General features: G+C 39.8%; 1 protein-coding gene across 1 annotated transcript in view; it reads right to left on the minus strand.

The window, feature by feature from the left end:
• Positions 1–1,269: 1,269 nt before the first annotated feature.
• Positions 1,270–13,097, minus strand: part of CLVS2 (clavesin 2) — a 62,616-nt gene continuing 50,788 nt past the window's right edge. The window contains exon 5 of the mRNA XM_064447368.1: positions 1,270–9,764. Coding sequence (XP_064303438.1) covers positions 9,677–9,764 — 88 coding nt within the window. The 3' untranslated portion in view covers positions 1,270–9,676. The remainder of the gene's footprint in view (positions 9,765–13,097) is intronic.

Below are 13,097 nucleotides of genomic sequence, written 5' to 3' on the forward strand. Positions count from 1 at the left end.
CAGCCTCGTCTCCTCTGGTAGGAACTGAAGGTGCTGTGAGCTGCAGGATGCTCCAGCCAGCTCCCACATCGGGGCAGGCCAACCTGCTTATGTCACACCGTGTTGTCACATGTCAACACAGACGCAAACTTTGAGGTCTCTTTTTCCCAAAGGTAATTGACATTGGTAAAAGGGCGTCAAAACAGGAGGTGGGGGGAGACAAGCAGACATGTACACACACACACACACACACACACACATGCACGCACTGGGATCACATTTTTTTAGGGGAAAGCAGCCTGGCAACATACAAATGGACAGTGGTTGTCACTCAAAGTGCTGTAGTGAGGTGTTGCAGCAAACCATACCAGCTTACAGGGGCTTTAATTCTGCTCAGTCAGAGGGATGTGAGTGAGGGATTTCAAAGGGAGCAGAGAGCTGTATTGACACCTCTCTTGTTAGTTGTAATGATGAAAGGCACCCTTGTGCAGCAATGGCTTATATACTGCATACAGCAATGCAGCACCTGGGAGCTGAAGGACTACATCCCCACATAGATGAGAAACCATCGATATTTTTTCAACACGATAATTGGGAAATCTGTACCACTTCTTGGGAAGTTATACCTTGCAGAATTGGCATGAGGAATGTATCTCAATATATGACTGAGATTGTGTGTGAAACAGAAAGCTACTGCAGCCTTTTTTGTTTTTGTTTTTGTTTTAATTTGTGTAAACCAAAGTTAAGATATGGAAAATGTACAGAAAATGTGATAAGCGTCCTTGTGCGTAAAGTAAGGGATACTACAGAAAGGACGTTGGAGAAGCACATAAACACACGACTATCATGTACTGGGTCTCTCCCTCCCACGGAAAATAAAATCTAGAATGAAATATGGTAATTCTGCAGGCACTGCTTCATTTCACATAGCCTGTTCTGTCCTACCCGAATTACTCTCTGCTAAGGACAGCAACATTTTCCTGAAGAAAGGGGCATCTCTGCGAGGAGCAAATATCACTTCTCCCTGATGTGGCATCAAAAGAAAAGTCGATGAACATGAGATGATGCTAGAGAACACAGTACGGAAGTTAAGAGGCAGGAAAGTAAGGAGTATCTTTGAGGAGAAAATCAGCTTTTCCAGAGCTACATCTCTTCTTTCAAAAAGCTTCTTTCAAAAACTTGATAAAAATCAAGTACAGTTCATCCAATTAAAATATGCCCTCCATATGTATTTTAGCACAAGCAAGCCAGACAAACACTCCCATGTACAAACACAAAAATATATATGTATTTTAATTTTCATTTGGTCATATTTTATTTAACAGAATGTCATTCTTCCTCAGTAACCAACAATGATTTAAAGTAGTAGTGCTCTCCAAAGCAGCCCATTGATCACAAAGAACTGATGATATTTAAATATACAATATAAAGAGTGACAAGTTTCACAAAGTTGCTTCACCTTCAGATTTTAGGTTGGAACACAACAGACCAAAAGTAACCATCTAGGTCCAGGAATAGAATTCAAACAGACAACAAGCTGTGAAAAGAGAATAGTTATTGAAACTATACATAGAGAGAACATGGTTGATAGACTTGTCCTGGCTTTACAAATCTCAGACCCCCTGAGTCCTAACAGTACTAAACTGAGAAACAAACAAATAAATTTTATCCTGAGGATACAAGCACTGTTTGCAAAATACTCCTGTAATTTAATTTTTGAATTTTTGATATGGTGCTTTAGTATTTTCCGTAAGGCTCCAACGTAGATTGTTGCATGCAAAAAAATTGTGTTCAGTGGTTACTGCTATGCAAGTACTACAGATTGTGAGAGCCTTAAGGCACAGATAGCCAATCTAGCAATTTTAGATATCACCACAACTAGCTGTTAATCATTATTCTCATAACAAAGTTGTATTAATAGATTATGTGAGTGCTTTTACTTTTGCATGAGTGCAGAATCAACAGTTAGCATGAATTGTGCACAACCTTCACTGGGACAGGAGTACTTCTATGATCTGGTGTTCCTTTAATGTTGGGGCAGTAGTCCCTAGCTGAAGGGTGATAATGAACAGTCAGGGGAAGGTAACATCTTAAATCACAAGAGCTGTCTCGGATGACTGCCTGCTTACACCTGTGCAGACTCCTAGCCAGAGTCTTTTTTGTACTCCTCTATGATGAGGTCAGCTGTTGCTCTCATTTTCCATTTCACCCTGTTACCAAAGATTTGTATAAGGGAAATATTTCAAGTAGTGGTCCTCAAGGTCTAGTCTCCAGATTATCAGGGTGTTGGATTTTTTTACCGTTTTCTCCAGTTATTCATAGAATAAAGCATTTACAGAACACAGGATGCTGTTGAATGCAAGGGGGAAGGACAAGAAAGGATGCAGAGCTGGGAAAGTTTTGTAGGACATGCTTCACACAACAGTCCATAGGGTGAAAGAGCTAGAGAACCGAATGATTTAAAAGAGACATTACTGTCAAGTTGAACACTAGTTAACTGCAAAACAATTTATTTTTTTAAAACAGTATCAGGTATTCTATATGCACCCCTCTGAATATATTCATAGTTTTAGAATCACATTTTCTACTACTTAATTCCTCTGTCACTGACGCATGAAAGATGCACATGAACCTCAGGGAAAAACATATTTAAGGGAAAGTGATTATACTTTAAGTCCCATCAAGGCTACAATACAACCAAGCCCTGAAACTCTTTAAATTATCATAATCTTAGGCATTACTTGTAACAATAACCAATTTAATATTTTTAGACATTAAGTGTAATGCTTCAAGTTGTCAGTTTCCTTTAAATCATCTCCACTCCGAGTGACTAATGGCTACGATTAACATCACCAGCAGAACTGTTTAAAGACACAGGACACAGATCACCAACTACAGCTCAAAGGCTGCATAATTAGCACGAGACACTGAGGTGTGCAGGGGAGACTCCCACACCGCTTACGCTCACAGCCTTCTACACGGGGTAGGTGCTGATATTGATGTCAGGGCAAGACAGGCTTTAATCTGAGCAAGCACTGAATTCTCCCATGAAATTATCTCTGCAGCAGGGACTTGCAGAATACATCCCTCCCTTCTCTTCCTATGGACAGGTTGGTGACGATTAGCTTTCCAGCTCCCGTGTGCTACATGGTACACACATCCCAAGAGCCACCATGGAAACTGCAGCAGCCGAGGCAGTTCAGGCCTGGCATATACATCCAGTTTAAATGTATCAAAACCAAGTTTGATTGGTTGGAAAGAGAGAAAGATGTACTCTCTCCTTTCTGATGACAGATGTGCGGTGGGGTTTGTAAGTCCTCTCACATTACAGAGCAAGTGAAAGCCTCCCTCACCATTACTTTAAAATGATTGATCAGTTCACTCCAACTCCCTGTTGTTGTTTTCTCCATAAGCCTCCCACCTTTCCTTACAGGCATGCAGCTCCTTTCCTCCTCTCCCTGCATGACTTCCTCAGCCAGGCAGGACATGGATTTCACACACCTTTGGGTACCAGGACTGAGTAAGCCCAGGGCCCACCTCCTGGTGAGGATCTGGTGGCATGCACTGATCCATTAACCATGTTCACAAGCTCAGCTACTGCACCTACAATTTCACATGGCTACTCAAGCATTTTCTAAAGATTTAGGAAACCCCACCATGGCCATACAAGGTAGACCACATGAAAAATGGGAACTCTGCACATAATGTAGATGGGGGGCACAAGATAAGCTACTGATTCACTTCTTGGAAGCGTTCATACAAGTTCACTCACATAATTTTTGCCATTTATATGGCTTTCCATTGCAGGCTTGCTTCTATTTTTAATTATTGTGTTTTATCATCTTCTATTACCTTTTCCCTTGCTTTTTTCTCCCCTTAAATTTTTATTAACCAAGGGACCTGATTTGAGATGCCTGCCTCTAGGCACTGCTGTGTGTTGCCAATGATACGACAGCCTCTTTAAGGAATCACAGCAGCATTTCCATATCAAATACAAATCCTAATTAACCCCTGCCATTTGTCTGCTGCAAATTGACAGATATGCCAATTCTCTGGAAGTCAATTCTCCAGTAACAGCAAAAGGAAGCTTTGTCACACCTTTATTAGAGAGGACTTGTTCTAAGTGACTGATTCAGAAACAGCAGCTGGCTGACCACCGTCACCATAGACAAAATACTTTGGCCATATTTTAACAAAAATGTGTGCCATAAGGAAGCATCAGCATCTTCCCTGGGAGGTCTCTCTATTATGCCTGTGTGCAGTGCTTCCTCTCCATTTGGAATCCAACCATCAACTCAGATTTTGAACTTACTGCAGAAATTTCTCTTTTCTCTCTTTTTAAACTTACATGATGCGAGTCTGACATGTCTGTTATCAATCAAAGCAGATTACACATACAAAACTCTGGAGAATGAGTGACAAAGTAGCGGGAGCTTGTGACCTATGTTTCAACTTCATCACCGCCCAGCATACCACAAGTTGTTATTTTTTAACAACAAAATCACTTTGCAAATTGTGCAGTCCAACAGGGGTCAATGTCATTTTGTGGCAACAGACCCACATGAAGGGAACAAAGTAAGATCCCAAAAGCTGATAGGAAAAACTTTCCACACAACTGAGAGCTGAAACGCAGACTGAAGGGTATGTCCAAGTCAACGTGCTAAATACAGACCCTTGACACAGGATTTACAAGGTTACAAAGCAATAAAGTTTGTGGGGTCCTATCTACCTGGCCTGCACTTTCATTTGTGGTCACTTAAACATGCCTCTAAATAAAATGCTGGTGTTCCTTGTATAGTTAATGGGAAATAAGTATCTTTCAAGGCCCTCAGAAGGAGATCCTCCCTGAACAGGTTCAGAACGCTTTACGGGGCAGCAAAGGTTTCCTTTTGGGGGTCTTCAGAGTAAACTACCTGTTCTCCATCAATTACGCAGGGAAGAATGGCGTTTCATTTGGGGGACATAGTCCCTTTTCACCATTTCCTCAGCAGAAATGGTAAAATGTACATTCAGATTTAACTCCACAGGAAAGCAGATCTCCCCTGGTTTGTAAAGATCTCACGGTAAAACATTTAGGTAGGTTTCTAAAGAAAGTAGGCATGACTGAATCAACAAGCAGACATTCTTCTCACACAAAATAGGGACAACATTACTTTCTCTCCTGCAATTCGAACTAGGCTGAGTAATTGAAGTGTCATTTTTGCCATATATAAATACAATGTTAATGTTTTCCATTGAGATTTTAATGTCTCAGGCTGTGTTTCTGTTTTGCTACCTGAGAAATGGGAAAACTAGTATTTTCTTGATTTCGTAGTGTGCTTTGAACTTCGTGGACAAAAGTACTATTCTCAGCACCACAAATATATGTTCATAAGCTACTTGCAAAATGCCTTTCTTTAGAAAGACATGGTACAAGTAGCCACGTGATTAAGTGATTTTTTAGTACAATCCTTTGAGATCTTTGTTCTTGCCTTTCACATTGACATGTATCTTCCAAAATTTTTCTGGTACTAAATGCTGTCAATAGCTCAGCAGGACATTCCCCATAGGCAAATAAAGATTATCAAAACCAAACTCAGCGCCCCCTAAATCTTATTTTAATATTCTGAACAAAATTCTGAAGCCTGATTTTACATTTTTCTCTCTTCCATGCTCTTTTAAATGTGACTTTTCCAAAATCTTAATAAATACATACACTGATAATAACAGAAACAATATAGTAACAGGGACATGACCAAAGCTTATTGCAAAGTGTTACTCAGGTAATTCTAAATAGTATTTTTTATGATGCTTGGCAAACTTCTTAATTTCCCAAACAGAACAGGTAAATAATAAAAGGCATGAACAAAATACCGTCAGGCTACAATTTCGTCAGGTAATGTGCTGTGATTAAATAACACAAAGAGCGTTCCGTGCAAGGTGCTGAGCTAAAACAATTCTTTAAGAGAGACATCAAAGCAATCTGCCCTTCCACATCTCAGTGACCTCCTGAGGTCCCTTCTACTCCTACTTTCTGTCATTCCATGTTTAGCTTATGTATGTCTACAAAGGTCTTTTGTGACTAGGCATAGCATGTTTGTAGAGTGCAAAACATATTTTAAAATATGCTGTACAGTAAACTTGTGTTTCTGTAAAGACATCTTAAAGCTATTTTACAACCAATAACTATTGGGAGCCTGTGTATTTGTTGGAGCTTAGTGGGACTGATTACCTGTCTTTATAAAGCTAAGAGAATATTGACATCTCTGATTACAGGAGGAAGGCGTTGGGCATGGAAGTTTCCATAACTTTTCCATATATTTCTAAACATTTGTTTCATGGAAGAGACACCATGTAAGGGGACACTTTTAGATCCTGCCAAAGGCCTGGAACTATCAATTTTTACACTTTTTTTTACTCCTTTTTTTTTCTTCACTTAGATGCTTGGACAGGTGTATCCCATTTTTCCACTAAGTTCCTCATATTGCAGGATATTTTTTATATGCATATCAGCATGCATAATTACAATAAGGTTTATTCTACCCGATATACAACAAAGGTAAGAAATTAAGAGGGATTCCTCCCAAGCATTTAAATTCTATTTTTAGCACTTCAATTCTGCTATAAAAATTAGACATCGATTCCTATGATAATAAAGATTGGAAAAAGTTTTCAGTCCAAATTTAATCTATTAAAAATTGACCTACCTATAAAGATTTTCTACAAGAAGCAAGGGAAAGGTGGAAACCCTTTATGTACCCTGATGTGTAAAAGATAAATGCCTTCAAAGAATACTGACAGCATGTAAATGAGAATTATTTTTCCTACCCATTTTCATATTCTTATCCAATGTCACAACTGCAGTTACCACTGCCAGAATTTGCTTCAGTGAAACAAAAGCTACAGCAAAGAACACCTGTAGCCCAACTCTTTAACAGTGAGGATCCTACTGAGAAAGCAGTTTTGTTCTTGGTGAAGGATGAGGTCCCAGTTACACAAAATTATAATATACCCTATTTCACTTTCTGGAAAGAATATATTAATACTCATTAAACTGAAGCTGAAATCAGGCATCAGAAAACATGACATAAATTACAGCTAAGTGCATAAACAAAGGATTTGCAAACAAAATAGATTTATAAGCTTCAAAACAAATTTCAAGCTTCATACAGTTGAGCAGATACACTTTCCTACAAAGATGCTCTGTGGGGATGTGAGAGGTATTTGCATTTTCTGACCAGACAGCTGGTGTACCCTAAAATCAGCATTGTGCTGGCTTACACCAAGGTTTGGCCCATGTATCCAAAAGCATCCATGAAGATTTTGATCACCACTGTGTCACAGTTTGCATATATATGGAATACTGACTAAATCCTGAAGCCCTTACAAGGAGAAAATTTCTACTGATGTTAGAGTTTTATCTGATAAGGATTTAAAAAACAGATTGATGGAAATATACTAGTCCATGTACCATAAGTGTAGGCATATGTAACATACATTCAAATATGGCACTTATGCAAGCCGTAGAGACACATCTCACCTATCCAGCATGATGTTACAAGGTACGTGAAAAACAGGACTGAGTAAAATAGTATATAAGAATTCATCAATCTTTCATGTCTCAAACCATAGAAGTAGTATTACAACAGTTTCTCATACTGAAAACTCGTAGGACAGGCTGAAAAGACGTTTAGGCTCTGTATCTTTTCTCTTTGCATTTCATAACACTTATCATGACAATAGAATTAGGAGAGCGGAAAGGTGATGACTTGTTCAGACAATGCAATCGCATGTTGGGGCATACACTATTTATCACTTCTGCTAATGAACTGTGAAGTAGGAAAGCTTTATCTGTGTGCTGCCTGGGCTAATCAAGGGTGATGCTGGAAGAGACAGCCTTGTCTCAGCTCTGAGAAGTGCCAAAGCTACCACCACAGGAGTTACACCTAAACTCTGAGATGACATGCTTCCAATATTTCACTCTCTGCTCTCTCTTAACACATCCCAGCCTACTAAATCTCACAGCTGCAGTCATGCTGGACAAGAAGAGGTGACCTACAACCGGTGACTTTGAAACTTCAGTGATCACTGAAGTGATGGAAGAAATTCTTTAACCTCTTGCACTTGGGAGGCAGCTTTGCTGTGAGCTACCTCCTCCACCAAGGTTGGTGTATTCTTAACCAATCCCTGCATTGCCCGGACATGTTCTTACAATACTTCTAACTATTGAGATGTCTTGGTGGGCACCCCGTGTCTTCTCACTCTGCTTGCAGAGTTAAGTCCTAATAAGAAATTACATTCTTGCTTCAGCATAAAATAGACTGCACACACATCAGCCAGCATACAACAAAGATGACACAGCCCCTGGTTTTCAGCTGATTACCCAGTCCCTAGCAAAACCTTTTGCCCTTTTGAGGTAAAATGTATTTCTCTAATATGGCACATGTTCATTATATACAGTTACACTACAGCCAAAACAAAAGTGTCCTAAACGCGTAGGCTGAGATGTTAGACTACAACTTAATCATATTAATCCTTGCTTGGAATGAGGTGCTGTTGTTCTATGGAAAGCTTTTCTATATTAATAATGACATTGTCTCATTATACAATCTATAATATATCTAAGTACATTGAATAGGTATGATTTATTTCTTGTATAAACCTTCAAATATACTTGTCTAACAATGTCACCTTGTATGCTTGTCAGAGATTGTTAAAAATATATATATGTATCCAGTCTCCCAGCGCACGGGATTCAGTGATTAACTTTTAACCTCTGCTGCCAGGCTTTACTTGCAAATACCAGTCATTACACTGTATTGAGAGGACTATTTTCTCATTCCAAGGGAGAACAGAGTTCTGGAAAAATTCTTGACGTGCACCCAAAATGCAAGAGAAGTAACTCCAATGTGTCCCACATCACAACACCCAGGTGAGCCAGGTTACTTGAAAACTGTAAACAAAAATTTAAGGAAGAAACATCACAGATCCATACAGCCAACCAACAAAGCTGTCAAAGAGTTGGTTCCAGCGCGTCTGTTATGTTTTTCACAATGCTACATGGTTTATCCTAAATCACAATCCTAAGCCACAATGTTACTTGGGAAATCAGTTCCTACAGCTAGGGAATATTCGACTGATTACAGCATCTCCAGGTTCTTATATTCCCTGTTTATCTTTGCACACTACATGAGCATTGCAGAGAGAAAACAAAACAGCAGTCAATACACTAGCTGCAATATGGCTTCCTATGAGAAGGCCAACATTTAATTGGCTTTGATATTTTTCCTTGTCCAGTATACGTTTCTCTGTGTGTATGTGTGTGCGTGTGTGAGCACACACACATTTTCTTCTCTTTTTTTATGGTGCACTTTGCTGACATATTTAATAGTCACTTACTTCCACAGCATTTGTTTACCATAACTTACAAAGTCAGACTGGAGGATTATATTGTATTTACAAACAAGTTGGCACTTACAGAATAAATTATTGATTCCTCTTTATTTTGTATTTAATTTTATTTTCCTTTTTTCTCCTCTTCTTTTTCACCCCAGGGCATCCAGAATTCAGGCAGAATAGTAAAGCCTTCTGCCTGCTGCCATTATGCTACATTAACAGAGTAAATAGGATTCCATCTGGTAGGCTCTTTCCCAGTGGTTTGCTTGTTGCTGAGAGGCAGTGCTTTCCACCTCAGTTCATGTCCGATGCTCAGGAACTGTTAGTCAAGTGAAAGCAAAGGCTGCATGTTTTCTTCCTCATTCTTATCCATGCGTTTCAGCACCCCAGGATCCACAACCGACTGAGACCTGCAGAGGGATAACATGTTTATTTGACATTTCTAGATCAAGACAAATGAAGGTAAACCTCAGCTTTCTTTTGTTTATTTTCATTTCTGCTAGGGCTTAAAAATAATGGTACAGCATTACCCAAGCATCTGATCATTACAAATGGTTGGAAAATGCCCTCACAGAGTGATTACATGGCCTTAAAGGGCTGGTTTGTGGATATAGGAGCAAAAGTGGAATAAAGTGGATGTCTTTTCTTCAGTGAAACAGTGAAGCAGAGCACATGCTCAGCACACAACGGAGGGCAAACTAAGGTGTCTTTTGTACTGACTTAAGCACCGACCCTCTCTACCAGAAGGTTATACGGCACTGGGCTGGTAAAAAAGGTACAATTCAGCCACCCAGCTGGCTAATGGCACACTGCAATTAGTGGCACATGTTAGCTGGAAGCGCAAGTTGCTCCTTTTCTGAACAGCACTTAAATGCAACGGTGCAAGATCCTAAGCCAACCCTAGGGAATCCTGCCATGGCCAGCAGGACTTCTGGAGCAGTGGACGCATGTATCAGACTCACTTACCACCTCAGCTAAACAGAGCAGAGAAGGATGGTAAGGGCAAATTCAATGATGATTGTAAAACTTCTCCAAACTCTCTGATTCATCAGAGAAGCATAACACTGGTACTGGTACCCTGCAACAGCCATGTGTGAGGGGAAAAGAGGAAACCCCAACCTCCAGCAAAATCAAAATGCTCCATTAAAAGCAAAGTCCAAAGTGTTAAGATGGAGTTTTACATCACCTATGTCTCAGCTTGTCATAAAGCAGACACGTCTGGGGTTTGGTAAAAGCAACCCCTGTTAGATGTTTCCTTTAGTGAGATGAAGCTCATGCTAGAAATGTCTATTGCTTTTCCTTTCCACAAAGATTTGGGATGGCTAGAGCATGTGTACATCTCTACAATGTAAGCATTTACTTTTGACAAGTGCAAGCACACTGTGACTGCAGCATTGCTACAGGTTTGCCCGTTTGGAGGGCCACAGCACACAGAAGAATCTTTATGAATTCTGACCTCTCCTAAGATAAACAAGACAAGAGTCAATCCCCCACTCTTATAAACTGGCATCATCCACTGAACCTAATGAATGAGGCTGATACCAGGAGACAATTTGGTCTTTCTCAAAAATCTAAAGACCACCTTCAAAAACACAAGAAAAAACATCTGAATTAAAGCCTAGGTGAAAATTTTAAACACAAGGATATTCTTTAATGATACATACCACATTCTCTTACTAATGCTAAAATCAAGAAAATTAGCTTTAAAAATCTGATGGTCTCTCTTGTGAGAAACGCAATTAAAACTTTTTAATTAAAATTGTACAATAACCCTCATCTAGAATGCTGGTCGGTTCCTCAGGCAGAAAACTACACCACTGAATTATAAACACTTTTTTAAAATCTTCAAAAGGTACAGTGCCAATGCAAAGCTGATCGAAAATTTGCTGGTGGGAAGCTGTACTCCTGCAAAATCCAGTTCATCAAGATAAAAAAATGCTGTGGAAGCATACTAATTTCACAGGATTCCCAACTGAATGTAAGTACTAATAGGAGACTGGGCCTTTTCCTAGGCTGCCAATGTCTGAGGAGCCAAGGTTTCCAGTTCTCATCTGGGGAACTGAAGGGGAGCTGGAAAGGCTGCAAACCTGGCTTCAAATTCCCAGCGAGGTAGTTTTGGCCCCACATTCCCAGGGCCTCCAAACTCCCTCATGCCAAGGCAGATGTGAAAAATGAAACTGCAGAAGCCCTGATCTATGGCTTGTAAGCTCAGGAGCCTAATTGTCTTGAAGAAGGAGAAATCATTTTCATTCAGTTTTAAATCAACATTTACTCTCACATTTCATTCTATTCACAAGCAATTTATGAATGAAGGTATGCAAAAGGAAAAATATTTGTGTAAGTCTACAGCACCTTCCACCTACATCTCCCAAATAACTTCACAGACATTACTGAATAAACTCTCACAAAACACAGTAGAACAGAGTTCTACTACACAGCCTCATTGCAGAGGTGAGGAACTAAAGCCACACACAGATCTTTGCAAAGCTGATCAGCACAGACATCTGCCCTGCAGGGTTAGGTGAGGAGAGGATGCAGGTCTCCAGCTGGGTGTCTCAGCCGTGAGAGCCATGGGTGGACACAGCCACAGGCTAAACATGACTGCTGAGACAGCTGCAATGGTGCCACATGACGTGAACACATTCTCCCAGAGGTCTGTGATACAGGTGGGATTAATTCCTTCTTATCTCCACCACCGTCCCCATGATCAGCCTTCCTTTCAAGAAGAGATCATCCAATTCACCAAAAGTTCAAGATCTGGAGGAACATGACTGGTTCATATGGGGGAAAAAATGAGTAACAAAGAAATGAATTCTCAGCAGGATTTTGGTTTAAGAAGGATATTTTTTTCAGAGCAATAAACTAATTTTAAAATGACAAGCCAAATTAAACAAGATAATTGTTGAAGATCTGCTAGACACTTGTGAAATTTGTTCTAAGAAGTTAAGCACTTTCCGTTGACTTACTGTCATGGGTTTTTAGACGTTAAAATCTTCTGCACTAACACACCACACTGAGTGTGGTTTCAAACAGAAACAGCCATCAGGTGCCAAATTCAAGTTAAATTTAATTTTTAATGAAATAGAGTTTATCTGTTTTACCTTAGCTTTTCTATTTCTGTTCTAACATAGTCTGTGCACTCAATACATCACGGACTTGGGACTTTCGGTCCATCTTACTACCGCTCCCTTCCACTTGGTACTAGCACAGTAAGTCTACTTAGTACTTTTTATATCCAACAGCAGGGAAGCAGGATTCCAGGGGGTGCTGCAGACACACTAACTGAAAAACAATGCAAAGGAGGTGATGAAATTTCAGCTTACTAGTATGTAGATACAAATTTCAACATGCAGTATGGCTACTACTGTGTCAGCTAACCCAGAGTGAAAAAATGTCAATTTGTAGTTTACACTGAAGTGTAATTCTACATGAAGGATTTTTCCAGCACAAGTTAAATGACAATAAAACAGGTAAGCATGAGAAAGCATTATTCAGGAAAGAATGAAGAATCTGGTCAATCCACTCCTCTTCCATTTAATAATGTGCTTGCCCAGGACAGCCTGGAAAAGTCTGCTCCAAAGGGTCTTGTCACAGGCCTTCTCATGTTTTTTTGTTGCATCCTTGGTTGAAGCTATCTAGTCTCATGAGTTCATATTGCAACAGTAAGACTTCTGCATTTCAGCTCCTAAGTGCCACCATTCTCTCCAAGACAGCATCCCTATTGTCTCATAATTCTTGTATTA

The sequence above is a fragment of the Phalacrocorax carbo genome, chromosome 3 (assembly GCF_963921805.1).
Source record: "Phalacrocorax carbo chromosome 3, bPhaCar2.1, whole genome shotgun sequence".
Classification (NCBI taxonomy): Eukaryota; Metazoa; Chordata; class Aves; order Suliformes; family Phalacrocoracidae; genus Phalacrocorax; species Phalacrocorax carbo.